The 27,850-nt window shown below is 43.9% G+C and overlaps 1 protein-coding gene across 3 annotated transcripts in view; it reads left to right on the forward strand.

Moving 5' to 3' along the window:
- The window catches only part of afap1 (actin filament associated protein 1), a 65,462-nt gene that overhangs the window by 20,467 nt on the left and 17,145 nt on the right, over positions 1-27,850 (forward strand). Inside the window, exons 1-3 of one of the 3 annotated variants that reach the window (XM_076033915.1) lie at positions 3,969-4,225; positions 14,483-14,611; positions 14,788-14,870. In XM_076033915.1, coding sequence (XP_075890030.1) covers positions 4,189-4,225; positions 14,483-14,611; positions 14,788-14,870 — 249 coding nt within the window. In that variant the 5' untranslated portion in view covers positions 3,969-4,188. Of the gene's footprint in view, positions 1-3,968; positions 4,226-14,482; positions 14,612-14,787; positions 14,871-27,850 lie in introns of those variants that run through there. The other 2 variants (XM_076033917.1, XM_076033916.1) reach the window with 2 other exon arrangements.

Genomic DNA, 27,850 nt, shown 5'->3' on the forward strand with positions numbered 1-27,850 from the left:
CAAGTTCAGTTTGGAACGATTTTCAATGGGTTCGTGATTAATTTTGGATCGTTTGCCATCATTTCGTATCATTCACGGACAGATGAGCGCGATAGAAAATTTTGTTCGTCACTCTCATTTAAGCGCTATTTTTGTTGAAATGTTCATCACAGTACCCATGTGGTGGCCTCAAGGTTGGAGAAGCGACCTTGCGATTGGAAAGGTCGTTTAAGTATGGAAAGTGGCCATTGCTTGTCTTCACCCTTATCACCACTGAGTGCGGTTGAACAAGGCCCATAAAAGCCCTGACCGCTCCGAAGGTTAACTATGAATAGGATGGGTCAAATGCAGAGAAACTGTTTTCCCAAGGGGATCAATAAAGTTTACATTTTGTTACTTTTTACTTTGTTGCATCATAGTTTTAAAAATTCTTCTTCTAACTGCACACAGTCACACTCAACAGGTTATAAGCTGGCCCCAAGGCTCCCCTTTTTAATGTCTCTAATGTTACATTATTATTTTCTGCATTCCTTTTCTCCTCGTGATTTAGATGTTGACGTTTTAATGAGGACATGACCTAAAAGACCTCAGTGACAGATTTGGCTGAGATGTCGCTGCCCCTGTACAGATGTTAACTGTATTAAATCCAGTTGGATATTTCATGACGTAAAATAATATGTTAACACAGATATCTCAGAAACAAGGACAACACGCAAGGGGGAGGGTGTTATTACTGCAAATTAAAACCATGGGTGTTTCACAGATTTGATTAGACCTCCATATTCTGTGTATGTAGTGTTTGTGTGTGTGTGTGCGTGTGTGTGTGCACGCGTGTGCTTTTTCAGTGAGGTGCGTGAATACTATGACAGTTTGATGGCTGACCGGGGCATCGACGTTTCCAAGTTATTACAGTATCTCAATCTCTATTAGATTTAATCTCAGTCAGGGGTCCAAACACTGATGTCACTGTTGACTTTCATACAACATGGCCAAGCCAAGAATGCAGTGTGGGATCGGACCGAGATTGCACACACACACACACACACACACTAACAAAGACAAACACACATTGTGCATTCTGCAGAGAGCTGTGCGCTTGACTCGAAAGGACACAAGCGAAGAGCATTACGACACAGACACACACACACGCACGCACACGCACACACCCTTTCCCCTCTAATCTCTCCGTTCGTCCATCGCTCATCCTTTCAACACACACTGTCAAACTCACACGTCCAGAACACACTCCCTCTGAATCATCATATCTCTCTGCGCGATAAGAGTCTTGCAGCCTGAGCAGAAGAACCTCCTGTTGCAGTTCTTCATGGCACTCGTCTGGCTCGGGGGTCATCTGGGCTGCATGCTTCCTCGGTGAACAAAACCGTGAGGAATGCCACCTTCCCCTCTTGCCTGTAAAAACACTCCGAGCCCGGCCTGCCTCTTGTGTTTCTAGTTCGCTGCTGTTTGCCTGACCCCATTTCTTACAGGTCAGCTGAGTGAGTTTTAGAGGAGATACAAATCTGGAGGGTTTTCCAGTTCTGTCGCCTGTTTTGATGGGAATGCCTGCAGAAATTGTGCCCAGCCACAGTTTTAATTATGTTTATGCATATTTGTGTGTGTGTGTGTGTGTTTGGGGCGTGTGAGGGGAGTAGGGATTGTTGCTGAAGAGATGTACCATGTAACCAATACGCCGTAAACTTAAATGGAGATGGACTCGAGTGTGCAAGACCTTCACCACCATTACAGATGCATGAGAAGTAATGTAAATATAGCATTTGATCTACATTAATTCAGCATTTTCTATATTTTCTTCTCCTTTCGGTTGGTCCCCTCAAGATTCTCCACAGCCAATGATATGCCTCTATCTAACTCTATTCTCTGCATCCTCTTCACTCACACCAACTAACCTCATGCTCTCTGCCTCATAAATCTGCTCTTTGTCTTCCTCTAGACCTCCTGCCTGCTAGTTCCACCCTAAGATTATGTCTAACAATATATATTTACCATCATGTCCAAAACATCTCAGTCTGGTGTCTTTCTTTACTTCTAAAACATCCAACATGTTCTGTCCCTCTGATGGACTCATTCCTGATCCTCTCCATCTTGGTCTCACCCAAAGAGAAGCTCAGTGTTTTAATCTCTGCTGCCTCCATATTGTCATTTTTTATTTTTCAAGTAAGTTAAACAAGTTACTTGACTGAATGTAATAGTTAAATCTTGTGCCCATGTACAAGGGTTTACAACAGTAGAAGTACAAGTTTGAGGTTTGGTTTAGGCCACTAAAAGTATATGCTTACAGTTCCAGATGGATGGTAGTGTTATTAGTATGTAGTAGTATGACAATGAGTGTCTCAAACCAGAGTCAGAAGTGTGTAAAAGTAACTGTATTGAAATGTCTGACCACAAGTCATCATGAATTTTCAAAATCTCAGGAGAGCTGAAAAGCATTTTTTGACCAAGAGGTTCGAATGCAATAGTTTCAATCTCGGTATCTTCACTGATGGAAGTTTTCCATCACAAAGTTCAAGCTGGAAAGTTCAAAGCTGTTCGAGCCTCGAGGAACGATGGAAAAAGGCATAAAATACATATCACTTGCTGCACACAATGTCCTCAACTCAAAAAAACAAGCCAATCCACTGCAACGCACCACACATAAACACACACCCACATGTTGGCAGCAGGAGTAGGTCAGTTACAGGCTCATTATGGTGATTATCCTTCAGGGAAACGCTCTTTGCCATTCTGCGGTTCTCCCTGAACTGCTGGAACTGAAAGGTGAGCCGGGACATTATTCTTTCTCTCTGCGCTCTTCCCTCCCTCCAGCTCATGTTGCTCGCTGAAAAAGTGCAGCATAGAAAAAAAAAGGTAAAAAAGAAAAAGAAAAACACGGCTTCAGCCTCAGTCCATGCCGCCCCCTCTTCTCGCCCCCCTTTACTGGTGGCAGATGGGATATTGAATTTAGACTGGCTCTCGCCCCTGGGGGACGTGTAGGGGGTCAGCAGCTTATGGTAATGGAGTGCAATTAGGAGTGCGAGCCTCTTACCATCTCATTATGTCCCGGGCTTCTCTCTTGTATTTGGTAAAATGCGATGAAAGCTCGCTGAAGGAGCTTGACTTCGTTTTTATTTAGGCCAAACTCTGGCAGCAGAGCAACAAGTGGAGAGCAGCTGAGCAAGTTGAATTCCAGTGCCTTTCTTTAAGGTGCGCACACGTTTTCTAAGTGTAGTGCCTTGGTCTACATGCAACTGCATAAACACCAATTAAACAATTCTCTGCCTCTGACAAGCCAGTGTTCAGGAATGCCACTCAATCCGCTGTCTCGGAGGTGTGGCTTTAACGTGAATATTGTGTTTTTGTGCCCTCACTTTTCAGCATGAATTTACACCCTGATGTGATTTAGAAATGGGTCAAAATGTAAACACAATGTCGACACAACTCCTCAAAAAGTTGCCTTTAAATGAAGTTTGAGTAGCAGGACACTGCCTGGATCCCCTTCAGCTATATTTGAGCTGTCTGCTTTGCTAGGTGACTTAAAATAAAAAGACTCCAGAGGAGGAACATCAAGTACCAACATCTCACTCCTCATGGTTCCAAGGGACCATGACAGAATTGTCACACAGACATGTGCGTGTACGCATATATTGGTCTAAAACTGCATATATTTTCTTACCTTTGTTCCTTATTCTTTTTTCTATTGTATAATCATATGTATATAAATGACTTTAAAGAGAACAGTAGACAGTAGTGAATGGAAATCAAATACTTCAACGTTAAAGCCGAGGTTTAAAAACATTCTTTTTTTGAAATCGTCTGATTCTTGAAAAATCCATGAAAGACTCATCGACGTCCGGTCCCTGAACGCAGCACCACTGTGCGTGCAGTCCGTGAGAGAGAGAGTGAGAGAGAGAGAGAGAGAGAGAGAGAGAGAGAGAGAGAGAGAGAGAGAGAGATCGCCAGGAGGAGAAGAGGAGGAGGAGGAGGAGGAGGAGGAAAGAAAGGGGAGGAGAAGGCTGAGGGGAGGAAAAAGAAAGTTTGAAAGAAGAGGTTTGTCTCAGTGGCCGGCCCGGTTGGAAAAGTAGTGCGAGACGTTTGAACTTGGAGACGCAAAACGGTTCTTTTAAGTTTTGCGTCCGTGTGGATTTTGGTGCCGCCGGGCAGGACGCTGCTCCTGTGTGCCGCTTGCTTGGATTAGATGAGCCTGACTTCACGATGAGGAGCGACCCTGTTCTCTTCACTTCCAACAGGGGTGAGTGGCTCAACCTCATCCATAAATCACCACAGAACTGTACCCGGTGGGCCACACACTGCTCGGTCTTTGCTAAAATACCTGTTGCAGATATACACACGGCCCACAAAACCCCACGGAATGTGTTGTAGAGGATCGTATGTACTTTGTATGCCCTCCTCATTTTCTTGGACAGAGTGACGCTGTAGTGTTTCGTTGCGCATTCGTATTATTGTTCTGAATAAAGTCCCGCCCCCCAACCCTAGGGATATTACGGCTCATCTCATTTTAATTGTCGCATGTTATGAGGCATTGTGCAATTACATTTGTTTCTCTTACTTTTACGGCACAGTTAAATCAGCGGTAAACTCTCGTCTCGTCGACGCACGCGTGAAGGACAACGCGCGCACGCCTACGAACCTACTTTGGGGAGAGAGACGCTGGGGATACTCGATACAAATCCAACTTTGTCCAAAGCGCAAAGAACGCAAGTCGACAGCGGGCGAGCAGTCAACCCCCCCCCCCCCCAGCCTTTGGTCTGACCAGGCGAGGAGGCAGCAGTGCAGCGCAGTGGATGTGTGTCTTGTGTTGTGTTTATGAAATGTAGGTTAGTTTGCTTGCCATAATGGGAAGGGGGAGACAGACAGACAGACAGGCAGGCAGGCAGGCAGGAGAGGCTGCGGACAGACGGTTGGCTCGTCACGGTGTCATTAGGGTTGTGGTCGGTTGTCAAGTGACAGTGTGAACTCCATGCCAAACGGTCCTCAGTCATCTGGCAACGTGATGTGGCTTCATGCAGAAAAAAAAGCCACATCGTGCATAAATGCAGGCTAGAGTGAGGCCATTTTGGAGCTACTTCAAGTTTTAGTGGTAGTCGCTTGTGATGCAAGATTCACTTTACCACCGTCTTCTTCCACTTTATCTTATTTTGCACAAACTTTACCAAACTTGTCAAAAGCCACATAGTCCGTGAACCAGCCTGAAGACTTTAGAAATGTACCTGCTTCCCTTCGAGACCATGTGTCCTTAAAGACACAGCATTGCAAATCAACCCTTTGTGATGTCAGAAATGCGCCTGCCAATATTTCGTGACAACACCCCCCCACTGGTCCCACACTCTGAGACCACCTCATGTGCACCTTTTTTTATTTTCAACCGTGTCCCATTGAAAACAAACATATTTTTTTTTGCAATGAAATGTAAATGCTGTGTTTTGTGGGAGGCTTTAAACGGAAGGTTACTATTTTCCCCTTTGCAATCTGTAGAGATCTGGAATGGAAAAGCTTTAAACTCCATGTAGATTTTGCAGTGTTTGTGTTGAACCAGCAGTAGGTATAAAGTTTATCTGTTTGTAGAGAGAGCTACAAAAGCACACAGCATTTTAGCAGAAGCTTTGCCACTAGATATTTAAGAGTGTTGCTCATGGATATTTGGAGTAAAGCATGAATGCAACGGGGGCGATGTACTTATTAACAGTCCTCAGTCAGTCATCCTGCAGCTCTGAATTGTTATGATATGCTTCCTCTTGGTGAACTGTGCTGCCCATTGTTATATAACCCCATTCTGTCTTTTCTAGCTTTCTGACCTTAAAAAAATTGAGCCTGGTTTCCATCACCTCACAGTTGCTAGACAACAGATCCAGATACACCAGCACCACATTTTATCATGTCGTCACTTTTGTCCTCGCATAGCCTTGATTTGAAATGGCGCGAGAGACTTACTGTTACCTGCGATAGAGACACTGTTTTTTGGATTTTGGGTTTGAGCCCCTTGAGTTCTGTGGAAATGAAACATGGTCCCTCCAGCTCTGCAGCCTTGCTGTGCCCCACTTTATTTATGTTCTATCAGATATCCCCGTGCAGCGAAAGTTGGCAGTGCACGTTCCCAATTCACAAAGTCCAGGCCAGCAGCGGTGTTCCTCCACTCTGCAGCCAGTGATTTCCCTAACATTATCCAGGAATGACAACACAACTGCTGCATATCTCCAGTGTCTCTCAGTTTTAACAGTGAATCCTACAATAACACAACCTCCATGAGCAGCTGCAGGGTATCAGGTAGCCCAGTGGTGCTTCTCCGCTGGGTATTTGGTGAGGTTGTGACAGACATTCATTGTGTTTAGGAGGGGTTTGTAATCACGCATCTGCTGAACGCTACAATTTAGCTGGTCAGGTTTTTGTTTCCGGCATCATTATTGTGAGTTAGGAATGGTTACATTTTAAAACATTTCAAAAGTTTCCCCCTGCTTCTTTTTGTATTTTACAAAAATAAACATTTCAGTCTGAAAATCATTGGTAGTTCTCAAGATACAATTGTATCCTAAAAACACCAATATCCTGAAAACAGAATACTGCCACAGTCCCTGCAAAACTGCATTTTGACTTCCTGCTGTGGCTGATGTTTGTTAGACCTTCCACCTGATTGAAAGGTGGCTAAGGCGAGGGCGTAAAGGTGTTATTGAAGAGCTATCAATAAGGTGTCAATTCTAAGTAGGGATGTCCGACAATACTGTTCAGCCGACACTGTTGGTCACATATTAACATAAATCTGTAACATCTGGATGTATTGTAATTGTTTTTTCCTCCAATAATGAAAACAGCAACAACTTTTGATTTTGCTCAATGTGCTGGAATAAACGCTTGTGAGGTCCTGAAACGTTTACCGACACACAATCGATGACCTAAACACACCTAATATAGATATATAGTGGGCTGTCCTTCACTGCACTTTTTTTTTTGTTTGTTTACTTTTACTGCTGGACACAGTTGTACATAACAGGTGAAACGCTGTCTGCAATTTGTGAATAACTCAGATTTGTCCTAGTTGTAATGGGCATTGTCAAGATGATCTCAAGACGAACATGATCCAAAAAGAACCGATCCCTATAGCAGTCTAGGCTCATGAAACATGCAAGTGGGTGGTGGTTTCTATTAGAGTTAACAAGTCATAATCCTTGTATATGCGTTGTTAAGAAACTCCGTTGGACTCTGTTTGCTGGAGCTGCTTGTGGAAACAGAGAAAACTACTTCTATCGACTCAAAAACTATTGTCAAGCTGCAAAGCTTTTCGACTTTGCCTGGTGCCATGATTTGGGTGTGGGGGGTGGCAAAAGTATTGCTCAAGTGTTTGAGTGTTTATTGCCTTTTATTATGGCAGTTTCCTTCGCAGAAACCCTGTATAGAGATGCAGTTAATTGGGTTGTGATTGATGTGGTCAGAATGGGAACATGGTGTCACCGTTCTGGACCATTGAGGTCTGCTTTACTGTTGGGTTGGGGCCTTGAAGGGGGGTCACTTTCCCTTCTAAAACCCAGTTCAAAATGCCCATTCTTCCCTGAGATGATTCAGTTTTAAAAGCTTTCATGTGCTAGGCCGGTAAGCCCCTCCTTTTTTGTGGGATTGGAGCATGGAGGGAGGGTATCCGAGACACGGAGAGGAGAGATGAGGAGAAATGAGTTTGTAATCTCTGCCTCCTTCCCTCAAAGCCAGCCTGTCAGTGAGCTTGGCACGAGGCAGCAGAGGCTTTAATTTCGAGCCGACTAATCATAGTCCTCCCGGCGTTCCCCCCCGTGTCAATATCCATCTGGAAAAACACACGGAGAGGGATGGGGACTGTAGGCCTAAGAAGACAACATCATAAACCAAGAATGTAAATTTGGACGCCTAGTGCAAAATGTAAAATTAAATACTCCTTTTCGGCCCTATCGCTGATGGTCACTGTGATGATTTAAGTCCAATAATAGAGGATTAATAATGATAAGCCCACCCCCCAATCCCTCCTCCTTCACCCTCAGGATTTTCAATGGTCCTAATGTTGTAATGGGATAAGCTACTTAGCTTGTTAGCTTTTTGTTTGTCTGATTTTTCAGACTACAGGACCAAATATGCGCTGGTTGCTTGTGGTTATGTGACTACCGGTAATTAATTTTAGGTGTTGACGTGCAGTATTTGGAGATCAGTCAGATTAAAAGAGCAGCAACAACCGCAACAACAAAGAAAGAGTTTCGGACAAAGAGATGGTGCACTTCTTGGCATGTGTCACTTGCCACTGTTTACATGTTGTTTTGGGTCCATGTATGAATTTGTCACTTGACCACAAATGCTTACACTGGCCCTTTGTGGCTTGTCCATGGCTACAGTTTGCTACTGTGGGTCGGATATAATGGAGGTGACAGATTATAGGGCTTGGAGCTCTCGGTTCCTGTTGGGGACTTTTTGAACATCAAAAGAGAAGATTGTACTAAAAGAAAATAGTTTCAAAGTTACTTCTCAGACTGTATCACACAAGCAGTTCACTGGTTTCAGCAATTCATCAGCTTCACTCAGAGGTTTACAGATAATTGACATTACCAAAGTTTGTCCTTGGTGGCGTGGCTGTGCAGCCAAAATAATCAGCAATCGCCACCCCACCAACTGTTGCATTGAATAATTAGAAAGTCAGAAATGAGGACACAGTGGTGTAAAAAGCATTGCTTGATTTTACATAAATGAATGTGACCTTTATTTTTTAGGTTAACTTTTAGGTGGTTAATTAATCTAATCATAAGAGAGTCATTTGATCAACACTGTCAGATCATATCCCCGCAGTTTGCGGTCATCCCCAAGCTCTACTCCTTTGTGGGATGATCCACTCTGCCGTCATTCGATGAACTAAAGATCCCATAATTGCTCTGTGACTTCCATGACCTCGCTGATGAAAGCCCCTCTGTTAATTTCTCACACCCAGGCTGCTGCTGCAGCTCTTCCCAGCCACATATGGAAAACCACATCTCTGCCATTCCCACTCGAAGATGTGCTCAGTGTCATTACTCTATCTTTCCATCTGACTTTCAACCAAGCGCACTCTAATTATCTTTGGAGAGAGATACCAAAGGCAGCACCGTTGCCTCTGCCTTCAGATGAACCCCCCCCCCCCCCCCCCACCACCGTGTTCCCTTCCCTTCTCGCTGAACTTCTGTAAACCTCCGTCAGCATTGCAGCATCCCTCCCAGTACCAACCCTTTCTTCTACCTCCGACCTGCACATCAGAGATCTGCACATGTGTATTTGCGGTCAGGGAAACATCTGCTCCCGCTGTAAACCACCTGTACTGTTCGATAGCAATCAGCCTCGCTCTGTGATGTTTGCCTGGCATGTCCCAATGGAACGAAGAAAACACACAAACCTTGTAATTACAGAGCTGAGAAATGGGAAAGGGAGCGAGACAGCTTGTCTTTCATCATAAACTAATGCAGCATCGCCCTGCCTCTGATCTGTCCATAACTCTGCCTTGAGCTTGGTGCGTGTCCAAGTCAAAACCCTAGAAACCTTAGTAAAAACATCTATGGCTGGCAATGTGCATGACTTTTAAATCTTTTTAAAGATGACTCAGCCTAAAGCGCCACTAAATTACAACATTTTTCATTATTTATGTTTAACATAAGAGAGGAATTTAATCTGTCAAAAATCCCTTCTCGTTGTCCAAAATCAAAGAAAACAGTGCTAAATCAGTTCAGGTTGTTTTATGTTTTAAAATCTAATCCAAAACTTGAATGTTAAAGTTCAGAGAAAGATGATTGTAGTCAAATTAATAATATACTGTACATATAATTCTAAATATAAAATTTAAGTCTTATTTTATAACTTTTTATTTTTTGTTATGGGTTTTGGGGCAATGCATTATATTGGCTTTTAGCTAACTGTTTTAATAGCATTACACAATATTACTTAAAAAAAAAAAAAAAGTATAGAGTAATTTTTTTTCAGAATAAGTAAGTAAACCAGATTTGCTGTTCAGCACTGAATGCTTAACCCGTACCTGCTCTGTTTCACTAATCCTCTGCAGAAGAGCACTTATGATGGTGTGCGTATTAATCTTGTGTTTGTGCCCATAGGTGCTCATTTGTCTGTTGTGTTTTGTTAGGTGACTGGATGCAGTCACCATGCCAACATCTAACCGTAAACCCAACATCTAACCCTAAACCAACCTGAATTAACAAAACTGTCATCTTACTGTAACACTGAGCCCACAGTGCAATTAAGTTTCACAGAAGCTCAGATTACATTCAGAAGAGATAATTGGGTGGATGACTCTCATTTTTGAGGCTTCTCAAGTGCAGCAGCAGCTACACTTTACACCTGGAGCCAATTGTACTGAAACACACTTGGTAACATTTTCTGGTATGACATTGGTTGGAAGCGTTTTTGTACAGTTTGGCTGAAAAAAAGTATCAGATATGCTAACAAGGCACACTTTTATTTTAACTTGACTTGGCCATCAAGCTTTGTGATGCATTTCACCTTTGCTTGGTCTTCCTTTCCAATATTCCTGTCATAAGAGTTCAATTGAATCTTGATTAATTTCTAATTACGAAATTTGGTTGAGTGATTAAGAACTCACCAAACTCAACCGAAGACCAGCTGTGTATATTTGGTAGTTGCACCATCAGGCTCGTACTGCTCTGACGCAGCCAATAATGACACTGACTCTAAATGTGTCCAGCCCACCCCCAGGGCAAATGTAATGTATTGTGTTCACTAAATGAGAGAAAGTAGAACTACTTAGAGATATTTGTGTGTGTGTGTGTGTGTGTGTGTGTGGCTGGCTCAAAACCCACTGACATTTGAATCTTGATTTATGGCACACACACACAGAAACCCTGTGTGTGTGTGTGTGTGTGTGTGTGTGTGTGTGTGTGTGTGTGTGTGTGTGTGTGTGTGTGTGTGTGTGTGTGTGTTGGCAGATTCCGTCCTGAGGGCCTGCTTTCGCACCCAGACTAAACAGAAGTAAAGTGTTAAAGGCACTGCTGGCAACCAGAGACAGACACCTGATAAGCACACACGCACGGGGACTAGAATCTGTCAGCGGGCTGTCAATCAAAACAGCTGTATTCGGGGAAGAGGGCAGCGAACCCACCTCCCTTTGCATAGCTTAACGTTTTTCTTTTTTCTTTTTTTTTTTTTTGAGGCAACAGCAACAATGGGCTGTTGAGTTTCTGCCTGAGACCCAAGTGTGACCCTGCTGACTTGCGAAAAGTCACATACCTCACTAAGGGGCGGGGAAAAAAAACCCAAACCCTTTTGTCCAGAGCTCCGGGAAGTGTGAATACTCCCTAATGAAAATATGTCTAGGTGTATTTAGTTGTGTGTGTGTGTGTGTGTGTGTGTGTGTGTGTGTGTGTGTGTGTGTGTGTGTGTGAAGGAGGGATTTCTTTTCTTCCCTGGGAAAGTCCTCCATTCATTTGTCAAGCTCACTTCTTCTTGTTGACGCGGCCCTCGCGGTTGCATTCTAATTACACTCCTTAGAATATATCACATGTAAATCTTGCCCAAAGTGCACGGGAGACACATGTCTGCGGATGTCAGACAACCAATTAGCCAAGTGGTTTATGTTGAGAAGCGTTCCCGCTCCCACTGTTCCAGAGTGCGCGTCTAAAAACTGCACACAGCGGCCGCGCGGACCCTCGAACTACCGGTCAACTAATTCAGGGCCAGGTTGGAGGTGAATAGAGGTGAAGAGTCGTGTGAGTGAAACGAGAGACGAGGCTTTGTGGGGGGCGGAGGGGGAGTTTTAAAGAAAGGGCGTGGGCGGTGTGTTTGCACGGCGAGGTACTTTTTCTGCTCGCCCCCGGGCCTTGTTTGAGGGTGGTCCCCCCCGCTCTCGCCCCGCACTGCTCCATTTTCCTCCGTCTTTGGTGATCCAGAGAGCTCGCTGTAGGATTTAATGACACACGCACACACACACACACACACACCACACACACACACACACACACACACACACACACACACTCAAGAAGGCTGTCGTTTTCTGACCACCCCGGTAGAGTTAAAGTATTGTACAGGTTGCTCTATGAAAGAGCAAATGGGGCAGGAAAGTGCACTCGGCCGTTCCCGCTGCACGATAAAAACAGGCACGGCGGTGCGTGCGCGGTGCTTCCAACCCACCTCGGTGGTTTTGCCGCACGTTTTCATCGGCCGTGGAGATGTTTGGGGAAAATGTACAAGCTAAGCGAATACGATTCGGTTAATGTTTCAGGTCAGCTGAGGAGGAAGCCGCCACGTCTGGGTTATAAATAGCAAAAGAGGTTGGAGGAAAACGACGCGTCTTTACTTTGAAGAGAACTCGGCCCTTTGAAGTTGCTTGGAAAGTGGTGATGTCATGATTCTTCTCTTGCCAGAATGATGTCCGTCTAAAGTAAGAACATTTTGGCAGGCATGTCTTTTTTTTTTAATATTATCTGGCGTCGATTTCAATCCCACCACATCCCAGTCTTTGTCTTGTGTCATTGGGTGAGACGTATTAGCCCAGGCATGGGTAAACTGTGGCCCGGGGGCCAGCTGTGGCCCGTTTGAGCTTTTTAATCTGGCCTGCTGGACCTGAAGAAAATACATTTCTAAATATCCCATGATATTTTTTTTTCTCTTATGAGGTGGGTCACCAAAACACTCCATCCATCTGCTCCTGCTCCGACCCCTCTGTCGAATTTTAGCGGCAGCGAATGTGTGATGGCGGTGATGGTGGTGGGAGGGGCCATTTGGTGCAGATTGGCAGCCGCGTTTCTCTCGGCCGTCCCAAGCTGTGGCTGCAGTTGTGGCTTCAGGTGCAGCCACCACCACCGGTGTGAAGGAATAATGTTTCACTTTGGGCTCTGTGGACAGTGCGATATAAATCCAAACCACTATTGAAAGTAAAACAATTAATTGATGAATGAATTATTAATCGATGTTGGCATGAACATTGAGCAACCAGTCTGCTAACGGTGCAGTGAAATTGCCACAACGCTGTGCCCGTTATGTGACAGGTGATACGAGCCCTGTTTCTCCCACGTGTATGTCAATAAATTGGAACTTTGTCTGAGAAAATGAACATTTTAACGGTATGTCCATGCAGAACACATCCGCTGCTAGGATTAAGAGATTATCTGAGGAATGCAACAAAAGAAATTTATTGTCCGACAGCTTGGCCTGTCCTGCTGTTATGGCCATTACAGCCGCAGTGGAAACTGCAAGTCACGGAAGTAGCTCGGAGAATCCATTGTTGCGGCGCCCCGTTTCAACAGAAAGCCTCTTTTGTGACAATAACTGAAATATTGATCAAATGTTGGGTTTGGAAGAGACAAAGCAGCTGGGCTGCATCATCAAAACTGGCAAAGAAGCATGGATTCCTGGGTCAAAAGAGTGTGCTTTGTGCACAAATGCTGATCAAAGTGATTCTAATATGATTACGTAAAGAGCATGTGCAAGTCATGGCTGGCCCTGTTAGAGGTGAGGGCTTACCCACTGTAGAACTCTGCTGAGGCTTGACCAACCGCTGCGAAAAAGCACATATGCTTGTGTAAAACCGTTAAATTAATATACATATTACTTTATTTTACAATGAATGCTTGTGTTTCAGTGTAAACATGGCATCATCACACAGCACAGTGTCGCTTTAGCCTGAAGATTGTGTCAAAATCTCGCCTCTGAAATAGAGAAAGGACAAAGTGTGTTGTGCAGGCATCCCAGTCAGTCAGTCAGTCAGTCAGTCAGTTTCCAACATTTAAATCCACCACAATAAACACGCAATCATTATCTCAACTTGCAGCCTTCGACCTGCAGCTGTTTTCCATTATGATGTCATCGCCTCCGATGTAATCAGATGTTGACAGTAAGCTCCAGTGGCTCCAGAACAGGCCCGGCATCCCGGTGTTTGTATGGAGGCACTTTCTGTGTGAGTGCAAATGCATTGCTGTGCAGAGCGTGGCGCCTCCGCGTCACCCCTGTGAACTCGATGTTGTGCCATCCGTGTCAAAACAGGTCCCTCGGATGGGTGTTGGGTGGGTGGCGGGGTTGTGTTGGTGAGCGAGCACGGATTCCACAGGCCCCATGATGGTGTTAGCGACTCCCGTGCTTTGGTTTCCTTCCCGTATCTCTGTCCTATTGGGGGGGGTGCAATGTTTTCCAACTTTAGTTATAAAGTAGTGTGAGATGGGTTGCCAGGTCTGACTATGCTGAGCGTCTTATCAACCTCTTCCTGGCTGTTCTGCTAGTGTTGCTACATTTTCTTATCATCTTTAACTTGGGTTCAGTGCCTGTTCAGCATTGCTTTGGAAACAAAAACACGGCGGACAGCAGGTTTGGTCGAATTTAGGCCTCATCCATGCTCCTCTAGCGGTTTGTTTGCAACTTGTATGCGTTGAGGTCTTCAGGTTGCCTTGCCAAAGATCGGTATCTTAAAAAAACAGTTTAATGTGTAAATGAATCATGATTGTGAATCCTAAATGCTTATGGGTGTGTCTGCGTGTGTGTCTTTGTGCCACAGCGATGGAGGAGCTGTTGTGCGAGCTTCGTCTCTTCCTGGACCTGTTGGACCGGGAGTATCTGAGCGCCGGGGTGCGAGAGAGGAAATTGCATCTGTCCAACATCCTGCTCCGAGTCCTCTCCGAGAAAGGTGAGATCAGAGGATGCGCTGCACCAAAATACCCGGTCGGAGCCAATTTTTAAACCGCAATCGCAAGCAAGATTAGCAAATTACGCCAATGTTGTTGGCAAAGATGAAAAAACTCCCAATGAGTGTAATGTGTTAAATTTTCACCTTTTCTTCGTCTCTCTGTGGTTTCTTGCTAGAGCCTTCATTCAAGTCAGAGATCCACAGCAGTCTGCCGGCCCCTCCACAGATGCCCCTCCCGGAGATTCCACACCCCTGGCTGGTAAGCTTTTCTACTTCATCAAGTGGGAGACAACTGAAAGCTCCCAATTCACCTCTCACACACAGGGACACCGGGAGAACATTCAGCCAGGACTGGGAATCAAACCCGCAACCTTTCGTGACAGCGCTAACCACCGCACCACCCTGTTGCCCCGAATTGTAAACGTGCCTACAAAAAATAATAACAACAAATCCTGTCCTGCTCAGTTTGGAAAGCTCTGCAATTGTTAAGTCTACCGTTTGGCAGGATGTAATCACACCCCGTTGCATTGTGTGATGCTTGAGAAGCACATACTCCAGGATGTGTATTCATATCCTGAACTGAGGTGTGTCTGATGCCGGATGGGTGCGAGTGCCAAAAAAGATCTGACAGCTTGCTTTCCTATTGGCAACAACACTTTCCATTTGAAATTTGTGTGTCTCAGATAATGACACACACAAACTCTGGGTGTTTATTATTATTGGATGATTTCAAGTTTTTTGGGTTGTTTATTATTCAATATTTGCCACATGCAATAGCGTTGATGTTACTGGTTTCATGTAAATATGACTGTTAATATTAGCTCTGTCCACATATTCTCTTTCACTGGCCATTGTTTTTAGACATTCATTTGACGTGTTCATGTTAACAGCCGTCTTATCTTAAAATAGACAATGTCATTTAAAATGTAAAATAAAAAGAATAATTTATGTTAAGTTGTAAATGTAAAACAGATACTCAAGATTCATTTGAGAGAATTTTCCCAGTTCTCTAGAAGTGCCATCCAGATAAAGTGGAGGAAAAACGTTTTTTGTACACCTCATGCATATGTGATGCATGATTTTTAACGCAATGCACGAGGTATTGTGCTAAAAATCTCAGTCTCCGAGTGCAGCTCACCAACATTTACCCACATGCTGCACGATCACGTTTCCGTCCAGCTCGGAACTGAATGTTCAAGCAAAATGACGTCCCAACAAGGGTACAAGAACTGCATGAATGCCATTTTCTTATTTTGTCTAATTATCAAGAAACAACGAAATACCTTGATGAATAGTAGGGACTGAGTAAAATGTCAAGGACATTTTTCCTACTACTGTATATGGATGGTAGAAGATGGACGGTTGGACTTTCTGATTCTAATCCAACATGTGAGGCGAGACCCGAGATCAAATCAAAGAGGCACCTGTTTGCCACGTGACTCGACGCGGTGCGACTGGTTGGGGGCGTTTTTACAGCCTCTTGTTAAAGACGTAGTAAAGCCAGCCGTGGCTTGACACTGACAGTCTCTGTCAACATCTCTTTCGGGGCAGTTGTGTTTGTGTGAGTGACGTAGTGGCAGCGATACGAGAAGCACGCCGCGCAAGGAGAACCAGCGCAAGGACTCTGAAGCAGCGCGCTGTTAGTCTTGGAGCCGACGCTCCTGATGGAAAGCAGGTGGTCGCCGCGGCTCTCCTCGCAACAATAAGCCACAATACCTTGTTTAACATCCTCCCTCTCTTGCACACGCACACACACACACACACACACACACACACACACACACAAACAAGGCGCACATACACTCATGTACAGGCATAAGAGTGCATTCGTGCACAATGCCTTACCGTGCAGTTTCTAATTAGAACCAGCCTGCAGCCTCACCTCCTCCAGTGACCCCAGCGTGTGTCTGGAAATCACAGGCGAGGTTTTCTCGGAAACTAGACACACAAGAGGAGGAGCAGGGCGAGCGATGCCTCCCTTCTCCCTTCTCCCTGCTTTCCTGCCGTCTCGGTGCAGTTGCAGCCATGGTTGCGGTTTTTCAGGCTTCCAAAAAAAACAAAAGTTTAGCTAATATTGCCAAAGTGGTTGTTAGAATGCAAGAGGGTGAAGGAGAGAAAATGTTTGCTGCACAGACACAAGTACAGTGGGTAATCATCAAATGTGTGTTTTTGAAGAGTTGCTGCGAGACTTTTAAATTGCAGGTAGGTCTGTTTTTGTGTCAGGACTGCCAGTGCAAGAAAATATTTAAAAATGCTTTAGTGGCATGAAAAACCAACACCCAATGATTGCATCAATAATGTGTTTGCATTAAATGAAATGGCTCCAGTCAGTTGTAAAAAGAGGATCTCTTTCTCGCCACAGACCTTCAGATTCAGTTTTTCACATTACTCTGGCTTAGCATTTTGCATGTTTTACTGAAAAGAACAGTGCAACCATGGTAGACCAATCCTCCTAAGAATGACCAGAGTGGCCCTACACATAGCCAGTACTTCAGGTCAACGTAGGGACCAATAGTTACGGCACCTCAATAGACTGAGGTAAAGAATGGCCCACAAATTTGCAAAAAAATTGCTGAGTAGGAGCACCGAGGCACAATTTTCAGTAAATACCGTCCGATGGCGACCCCGAAGCCTTTCCTTCTTGGTGACGTCTCCCCGCTCTCAAATGACCAAGCTCTCACTTTTCCACACTGACCTCTGGATAAGTTGTCCAGACGAAGGGGGAAGAAAAATGTTCCACTCCCTTTCTCCACTCACCATTCCATCAAGTCGCTAAGTTGTTTCAAACCCAGCTTATTAAAAAAAATGGGACAAAAAGGTGTGTGGGCGAAGTCAAAAGAGAAAGAGAAAGGACCTGTGACAGGAGTTAGAGAAACAAAGACGGAAGATTTAGTCCAGATAAAACACCGTGCCTCACAGCTTTAGCACATGGAGCGCTGCTAATTTTCAAGACGGAATATTTTATGAAGCCATAAATGGGAGTTACAGTTGGTTGAGTCAGTGCAATAAATAGAAAAGAAGGATTTAGTGGAAGAATAGAGGAGCATGGAAGAGGAGGAGGAGGAGGAGGAGGAAGTGATGGCCTTGGCTACGCTCTGTCTGTGAACCGTCGAGAGCCGGTGCGGAGCCAAACCCACTCCCTGACTGACTGAGGGCCTGCGGCTTTAGGAGCTACATCAGTGCTGTAAAACCCAAGGTCTATGGCAACCATTGTCATTACTCACTGTTACGCAAGCAATAATTGTTGGGTATTGTTTTGATTTACTCTGCAGCTGGCATCGTTGAGTGTTGCATTGCACATACAGCATGTTGACCGCTCTGTCTTGGACTGAAATACCTCCTCCTCTGCTTCCAAACACTCGGGAGAGGACACTCTTGGTGTGAGAACTCAAACATGTTTCCATAATAAATTCCTTAAGTGTCTTTTGTAAACTGCAGTGATACAGCAAAATGACAAGTTGGCCGACATTACAATAAGTCAGACCTGGAGGTGTGAGTTGTGCACTTTTTGTTCCTGGAACAAGCCCTCAAGCTGACAAAAATGTTTATTTGTTATTCAACTTTTGATTTGATTTACTGCTTTTGTTGCGCAACGTTCATCTGCGTGTATCTATTACATAATATTTGTTCAATATTTGCTATTATGAATAGAATGGAAGACACAATGGCCCAATCCCAATTGTCATTTTATGAAAAAGAGACCATTAATCATCAAAATAATATTAACCTAAGACAAAACAATGTTTTTTTGTAACCTCTAAGGTTTTTAATGGAGAAAATAGCGAACATTTGTGAGTTTCTTTGGACTTTGAATTGGGATTGAGCCGTCACAAAACCTTCTCTATACTTTTGGTTTGCCTCATTGACTCTTGACAGCCTGTGTATCTAATGGTGGCACATGATGGTCACGCTAGTGAAAAAAAAAAGCACTGCGAAAGCAGCTGAGCGAGACGTACCGTTTCCGAGACTCGTAAGCAATTGATTTTCTTTGTGGTCTGCTAAGCAAGCAGAAATTGTGTTTCATCACTTCATCACTGCGTTTTTTTCCTCTAAATTATTTGTTTCCTCCTCATATTGCCAAACGGCCACATGTTCTGCAGCTCAGACGTCTGAAAGTGGTGGTTGGTGTCAGGCACGCATGCTACATGTGTCTTGGAGTGAAGCAGGAGGATCTCCTCAACTCACTCAGTCCCCTCACCTCATAAATCACATGAGCCACCCGATGAGGGAGATTGCCGCGCCATTTTTACAATGTGTAACGTGCCACATTCAAACATACACACACACACGCGTACGTGTGAAAGGCACACAAAGACAAGGCCTGTCTCTAATTAGATCATAATAACCACAAAGTGTGACTGAATCCCACTTGAAGTTTTTTCGGGCTTCAAGACGCTCGCTCTCCTTCTCGCTCGCTGTCTCTTCTCATTTCTACAGGGTTGCGCTACGCAAGTGAGGCTCTTTTATCTTTGCCATGAAATACATTCCTGTCATCAAGCAGCCTTCTGCCTCAGCCACATGAACCCTTTCCAGCTGTCGACCAGTTTGAAGCGCAAGTCCTCAAAAATGAAACGTGAATTGTGTTTCCATTGAGCTTAACTCCGAAGAAGAAACACACGTGGGTCCAGATGGAGGAAGGAACGTTCAAAGACAAAAGGCGTTTGCGTGTATAGAACTTAACCTTTTTTTCTGTCTTATAACATTATAACATTATTATTATTATTCTTATTTCAGGTTCTTTTCGTATTTTTTTTTTTTTTTTGTGACATTTATGCAGACAGTGGTGCCTCTGAGTTTTATGTCTTTATTTCTAGCAATTGTCTGGTCAATCATCTCACAACACAGGCCCTGCAGAATACACTAGTGTGGTAAAGGTGCCTAGTTTTTGCCTTCCAGCCTTGTTATTGCCAAATTCAGGATCAGGCCACACACCTTGAACACACATCTGTTTTATTACTTAATAAAAAATAGAATATTTGGACTGTTTAGACAATAATAAAATAAAGGGGAAAGTAATGACAGATTTAGTTTCCTCTGCACACAGCCCAGGGGCTTCCTGCACTTTCTGGGTGCAGCTTATACCGCAGAAATAATGTGATCGAAATTGTTAGGTGTTCTGAAATGTTGGCTTTCTCAAACCACGGTGTTTCCCATCATGACAACTTTTCAGCATGACAACATGATTGAACTTTTTGGTTCTGTGGCAGACTGAACATCCTTGGTGTAACAAATAGGACCGAAACAGATCTCTTAATGCGTGACTCAGTAAAAATTGGAATGAAATGCACCACCAAGCATTTGACGATCAAACATTGAATCGAGCCATTTCAAAAGCTGCAGCTGCTGCCGCTGTTTCCAGGCCCGAGTTGTCTGCGAATGACGGAACTCCCACACTGGCGTCGTTTGCGTCGCTGCGCGAGGCAGCGTGGCAGTCCTGCCGTAGGAGAGTGTGGGACACAAATGATTTCCATCTGTGTTGACGTTGGGGAACACTGGCACCTCCCCCCGTCGCTTCTCTTCCTCCCCTGCCTTCCCCCGAGCGCAGCGCTGTGCAACTAAACCCGTGTATAGACGTGTGTTCATGTGATGGATCTGCTGTATACACACTGGCCCGCTTGCTTCATCCGAGGGGCCGTCTGGGTCCCATTTGGAGTTCATTTCCTCGCCCCTTTCAGTTTGAACAAGACAACCCCATCCCCCACACACACACACACACACACACACACACACCCACCCCACCCTCCTCCGCAAGCCCTCTCTAAATATATGTCTCAGCCCGAGCTTTGTACTCAAACAGCGGCCGTACTGTATACTCAGAGGTCCTCAGTGCGTGCCTATGCATTGCTAGGTATCACCAGCGGTTTTGGGGTGACCGTTCTTGTTTGAACACGCCACATTTTAATTTCTTGGCCGCAGCAAGTCACTGCCCCGTTGGTGGCCGGCAGCTTTGTCTGTGGAAATAAATGCAGGCCCTGTCGTATTCTGCCAAACCAAATGTTTTCTGCCCTGCGGGGAGAACACAGTGCAGCCAGTCAGTGTGTCAATATGCAGCGTCGAGCAGGAGCTGGCTCACAATCCAAAACCTTAATGGGTTTTCTTGAGAGGTGAATCTGATTGATTGTTTTTTTGGGGGGTGGTTTTGATGCACATGAATCAGCTTTCAGTTCTTACATCATTCCCAAGAGGGGGTTCCCTCACTTTGGTGGCGGGTTAACCACAGCAAAGCATCCAGTGACGTCAGCAATATTGCCCCGCTGTCTTAATGCCGAGGCAGTCACTCATTTCCCTGCTTGATGCTTTGGAGTATTTAGCAGTGACAAAAAGGGACTAGGGTGCAGTGGTTAGCGCTGGAGGTCCTGGGTTCGAATCCCCGGCCAAACCTTCCACTAATTTCTATATTTCTAAAATGATAATAAATAAGAGTTCCCTTTTACAGTTCTTCAGGGTCAACTTACTTACAACAACCTGAGAAAAAGTCCCCACATAGAAAGTGGGCCATGACTGGAAAACCTATTTCACAGCTTTAGGGAGCATTTGACACTGTCGGTTTTTCCCCCCACACTTCACTTCATGTGATTTGGCAAACTTGTGGGGAAATTGAAGCAATTCCTGCAGTCGACAAGAAAACCAGTGTGTGAACTAACTCTGATTTCCTGTGTGGTTCATTTGTTTGAATATTGGCCTGTTAGTTACAGTAACATGTTAACAGGAAGTAGAAACAGTGTCCTACTTGCTGTCCTATAGTAGACATTTTCCTTTAAACCTTTATGTAGATTGCAGAAAGAAAATCATTCCTTTCCACATTCATTTTTTGATGACTAATAAAAAATGTCTTAACAATGCCCCATTTTACTTTCCATCTCTTATTATTCATACATCCATACAAAAAATTGATATGTACAATGTAATGCTTTGCTTGAAGCCACAACCACAATCCCTAATATACAGTATGTTAACAGTTCCCTGCACTTGAATGTGGACCTACGCTTGGGGATCCATGAGTGTGACTTTCATTAAAGTATAGCAGCCCACTTCCTAGCCAGATGATATATATATATATATTTACTTAACACAAGGCGTTGTTCCAGCAAAAGCAGGCCTGTGACGCCCTCCCCAAGCAACGGACCACCAGCTCTCACTGGCCAACACCAACTCCTGTTGTCCCACATTTTCACTTCATTGTGAGGTGAGAGAAATGCAGGAAACACCCAACCCAATCTCACTCTCCAGTTATTTTTCCAGTGCAGCTGGCAGGCCGGCACATCCGCCAACAAGGGCACTCCTGTCAATACACCTGTCCCGCAAAATGGACTTTTAGCATGCCAGGCCAAGACAGGAAGGAGAGAAATGATGACTGGGAAGACAGAAATGGAGTTGGGAGACCTTTTTTTTGTTTATCAGAGGTAACACTCGCGTGGGTGGTTCATATATAAACAGAGAGTTGGAACACTTAGATGTGTATCACAGAGGTTGGCGGGTCGAGAGCTTGGACGAGGCCCTGAGTTTAGTGGAGAGCTTTTTGGAAGGATTTTGTCTCAGTGTGATTACAGTTTGGTTCCTCTCACTTGGGGTACATGCAGCTTTTTTATTGAAGTTCTAAAGAATGTGTTGTTGTTTTCTTTATTGACAGTCTTGAACATCTTGAAAGTGTTAAGCAATCTGTTCCCATAACTTGCCTGTTAAGGACACCCAATAATCCAATTCTGACTTTTTCCCTGTCATTCCGATGCAAATGATTGAATCAGTTCAAAAAATGTTGAAAGGCTCCAGCTGAACTGTGTAGAAAGATGTCATCAAACACAAAATAAGTCAATTTGCAAATTCAACAACTGAGCTTTTGTAAAGGAATTTTGAAATCAAGGGGAGGGTTTCGTCATGTCTTTGTCTGTGTGGTCTTTCGGGGGGGGGGTGCTTGCGGAAAAAGAAAATGTGTGTCAATAAATCACATCCAGATCCAGAAGTGAGATAAACAAAAAATAAATTTAAATGCTGAGGAAAAGCTGAACAGCGTAATGACAGACTAGATAAAAGGTTGAGAAACAATGAATGTAAAGTGTCTTTTTTTTCTTTCCTAGCTTGTTCTCTTTTTACATTGCAGGTCCAGTAAAATGAATTACATCTTAACCCATTGTTTTACAAGCTGGCATTTATGAGGTTATCCTGGGACAAAGGCACCACGCACAGGGTCAAACCTGAGGATGACTGTTAGCAAGCGAGCTCCATGCAGCTGTTTTCTTTGCTTTGCTTTCATCTCCGTTTGCCGTCTGGCATCAATTTAGAAGTCATTGCCGTTGCTTGACCTCGTGCTCCGCTCGGCAGCTCCATACGGGTCTCTGTCCGCACACTTGGTTCCATCTGTCCTCTGTCTGTGTCACATACATGGGTACTGTTCAAAGGTATGCTTTTCAAAGGTGGCAGTGCGGTTCCACTTCAGCCTCTCTTGAACTGTGCCTGATTCTTCTGAGAGTAGGGGCTAAAAATGGACGCACCATAGGGAGCGAATGTGGTGAGAAAAGCCGCACGATGCCAGCTGTCAAAGTAAGTAAGACAACATGGAATCAAATGGACGTGTGACAGGTAACTTTGGTTATGTCCTTGGACCTGTGCTGACCAGAGCAGCCCAGCAGCCCTGTCTTTAGAGTGCATCACAGTCTTTCATTTTACAAAAACACACCTTTTTCAACCAGCTTCGCCTACATCACACGCCTCATATTTGGTCATTTACTAATCTGAGCCACCCATTGCAGCCAGGAAGCATGGTGGCCAATCAAAGACGATTTGAAAACCCTGTTTTGATTGGCGCCAGTTTGCAAACTTGTTCCTCTATATCTGACATTATGCCATTAATCCTTGTATTTTCCCTTTCCAATGGGAGTGGCTTTCCTGTGTGCGCTCAGTTTATCCATTCCAGCATCTCACTGGCACTATGGCAGAAACATTTATTCAGGTCCAGTCCTCCAGCACAGAGTTTAAAAAAAAAAATAGGAGGGGGGGGAAAATGCTTGGCTAAAATGTTTGGCACGGAGTTCCATGCCAAGGCGAGAGCGAGCGGGAGACAAACCTCCCACTCAGCGGATCCAAACCAAGGTCGGGACTTCTCGACCGCTGCGTAATTACACATTATGATTGTGGAGTTCTGACATGTAGATATGCATGGGACTCCTCTCACGGTTGCAGCAGTGTGTTCACTTGGGAATGAAGATCAGCGTTTATGCCATGGCAGATCATACCATGTACCAAGCAATTGCTTCAAGTGATTGAGGTGTTCTAGCAGTTTATTATCCTGCAAAGCAACTAGGATGCCACTTTCCTGAATGGCTCGCAGACCATCAACAACATTTTCTTATATGATGTATTCTTTCCTATAGTAGTCTCACCAAGAAGAAGTAGATAGACAGTGTAAACAAATGAACAGTTGAACTCTTGATCCTGACACTGCAGTGTTTTCGGTCAAAATTTTCAAAATATTGATTTTAACATCTTTAGCAGTCTTCGAATAAGTGTGGAGTGTTTTTCGTGCAATCTTCAATTTGTTGTGTATTTTAGGGTACTATTCCCCAGCATAAATACATTTATATCAATGTAGTCTGTTTCCAGACATCCAATCTGTCTGAGGATGAAGAAGAAAAGTGGTGAAAATGCAGGAAGCGTGGCTGATTTGCCCCATTTCTAATCTGGATTTCAGAGGATGTTCCCAGAAGATGGCAATCAGAAGTTCTGGACATCTGCGCCTCATTTAAAGTAAAGGAATATAAACTCTCATGTTTTGGAATTTATGCTCGACATGCAAAGGGACTGCAGTGAACTTCTATTGGTTTGAGTGTCCTGCGCGCTACTTTTTAGATCCGGTCAACACGGCTACACAGTCAAGCTGTTGTTTCAGGAAATGAAAGCAAAGGAAGGGTCTATTGTGCCTTCAAGTGTGTTTATGTCTGCTGGTGTGTGTATGTGAGTGTATGTGCGCTCCATATTTACCATTTGCACTGCTTCCCCTTTTCCTGTAAACCATGAAGCACTTGGATCACAATCTCGGGAGCGTTAGAGCTGCTTTCCAAAATGTCTGATTCCTCATTGTGTTGTTTTCTTAAATAAAAGGTGTTCCTTGAAACGTTTCAATGAGAAGTCATTGCAAAGTTAGATATGAAGCGGCCGACCTCATTTCAACACTTCATCTCCACCAACACAACCAAGTTCACTCTAACATCTACTTTATAAACCTGAGGCTGCACCTTATTGTCTGACCACTTGGCTGAGTGCATTCTCCCCACGCTGCCTTTGTGTCCTCCCTACCACTCAAGGGAATATTTTTTTTTTCTACCACTGGCAGTCATCTGGAAGGGAGTGGTGCGAGCGCTGGCGGTGTTTGGCTTAAGCAGGGCAGCGCATCGCCTGCCAAGAAATGAGTTCACCGAACCGCTGCTTCTCTCAGAGGATATGCGATAAGGTTTATTCAAGGCAGTTGAAAAAACAAAAAAAACAAGTGCTGTTTTGATGAAAAGGGGGATTATCACTCGGGGGGGATAACAGAACGTATTCATATAGATAAGAGACGTATGAAGAAAACCACAACTCTGCATTGCGTGTAGTGGGCCAAGAATGTTGTTGAGGACGATGTTGTTTGGTTGATTACCATAGAGCTTCCAAGCCCAAGTTTAAGCATCAGTCTTTTTGGCGCACCAATAAGGCAGGAAAGATAAACAGGGACGAGAAATACTTGGCTGGAGAAAGAAAATGGATTGGAAAGTGATAGGAAACACACAGAGAGAAAGTGAGGTCAAGAGGCTTTAATAATGGACTGTTGGACAGATGCTGTCACAAGTCTGGTATTTGTCTGGATTTGTGTTTTATCTGCAGAAATTGGCCGTTTTGGGGCTTTAAACCCAGCTTATTATTAAAGAGTAAAAGCTTAGTTTTGGTGCAGCAAGGAGGCAGAATGCTGTGTCTTGACAGACAACTTCATACATGGTGTCAAGTCCAATGAAAAAGGAGTTTGAAGCTGATCAAGGGATGAAGGTGTTTCTGCCACAATTATGTTGAACTGAAGATACTGAAGGTCCATTTATTATGTATTAGGAAGCATGAAACTACCAGTTGCCACTATATGGTTGTCATGGCATGTGGTTGTGCCTGAACATAAAGCTTCTTTGCACTTCATTTCAAGGGCAGGAAGCAGTTTTTTACTGTTTTGTCTTGTTTATTGCTGCTTCTCACAAAAAAGTTTTTTTTTAGTCCCAGATATTTTGATATTTTGATTTGAAGGACAAAAATGCAAGACGCTAACTAAAAACAAAGCATCAAAAAGGGTCTCCGAGGCTGCTCTTGTCCTTTAAAGAATATTGGTGTGAGACTAGCTTCCTGAAAATATCCAACATATTTTGTGTGTTACTATTAAGATCTATTAACATCCTCCTTAAAGAGTGGCTAAATTAGCAAAATACAGTCACAGGTGCACTGTACATCCTGCACTGATATGAATTGCACATGTCATCACAGTCACATGACAAACAAGTCTTTACTTAATTTTTCACGTTGAAGTAGTAGAAAATGATAATAATCAGAACCCACTGCTAACATTCAGTGAAACTGCTGAGGGCCAAAGGGATGAACCAATAAGAAAATTACAGGTCATCACTATATCGCGTCGTCTTCCCTAATAGATGGGCCCTTTCCACGGCATTCCTCTTGCTCCTTCATGTGCTCACTCAAGCCAAAATTCGCCAGAAACCTGTCATTACAGCGCCGCCATAATTATAGCATGATGACTGTAATGCCGAACCATCCCCTGTCAGTGTGACACATACTTTCTGCTCTTTGAAGGAGCTCGCCGTTGAGGCTTCGCCCCAGCCAAGCCTCTTTTATGACTGTTCCACGTTGCTACAGCAGTGGCCGTTGACATAACCGACGATGACCAACGGTCCATGCCACAGAGAGTTTTAGGACAGTTATGGAGTTTCTCCTTTTAATAACCAGCGGAAAATGGTTTGCTGGTGCCACCAGTAAATAAAATAAAAGAGGAAAATGAAAGGGGCTTTCCATAAGAGGAAAATATTACGCAGCATTTTCTTTGTGCAAAGAGCTTCAAGTGTAGATTTGGAACGCATCTGTACTTGTGACTTTTAACAGAATATAATTAGATTTTTTTTTTTTTTTTTTTTTTGAGCTGGCCTGGCTTCAGAAGAAACATTGCTTTGGTAATGCCTATGTCTATTTTTACACTAAAAAGACATTTCATGCCTCATTAGAGAAGCAGCATTTTCATGTCATTTGATTATTCATTGCGGTATTTGGGACACGTTGACACTTTGACCTCACCTCACAGCTTTTGTGCGTTCACTCTACAACAGCTCCAAATGATATTTACTTAAGAAGCTAAAAAGACCTAAATAAACACACCAAAACAACGTTACTTTGCAATATTCAGAAAACAATATATTTTAAAATGTGCACGCACTACTCTAGCAGACCTGACCAGCCAGTAAGACCCTTGCTTCTACGTGCTGCCAGGCCTCAGTGTTTATAGCAGCAGATGTGTTACTTTATAGGCCTGAAACATCAGAGAGATGGCGCACTAGCCAAAACTGATCACGTCAGGCTACACATTTGATCCCTCACGATAACATAGTGGGTTTGTTGGACGGAGTGCTGCCGAAGAGAACATGTTCAAACAAAGGAGGTCTCATTCCATTCCTCTCTCCCACTCTGCTGTCAGTATAAGATTGTGAATGATCTTTTTTTAAGGCTTTTTTTAACCGTGTAATCAAGTCGGCGGTTTACTGTATCGTCTTTACTCTCCAAGTCGTTTGTTATTCTCTGTTTGGCTTTGTTATTTCACTTATTAAGTTGCCTTTAAATTTGGTTCCAAACGTTATTAACTGGCCATAACAACACTTCAGGTTTGGTTTCTTGTTTTGGCCACTGCCATGTTTCTTCTGGCACACAAGGCCATAAAATTATTGACTCTGATTTCTCACAAGAATTTTATTCTCACTCCCTCTTGTTTCCTTTTCTGCTTCGCTCTTTAGCTGTGAAAATACCTGAGTTTTTGCGGCACAGCAGTTCCCCTTGTCTTTGTGTATCTCACTATCTTTCTTGACACATCTGTTTTGTGCATAACATTGTTATTTTATAAGAGGAACAAACATTTTGATTGCATCAGCAGCATAGGAAATCGGGTCAGTCCGGTGACAATGTTGAAAAGAATCTGTTTAACTGAGTTGCTTTGATGGAAACTCAAAGATC

The sequence above is a fragment of the Nelusetta ayraudi genome, unplaced genomic scaffold, assembly GCF_046127955.1.
Source record: "Nelusetta ayraudi isolate G7.1 ecotype Tasmania unplaced genomic scaffold, CSIRO-AGI_Nayr_v1 ptg000042l, whole genome shotgun sequence".
NCBI lineage: Eukaryota > Metazoa > Chordata > Actinopteri > Tetraodontiformes > Monacanthidae > Nelusetta > Nelusetta ayraudi.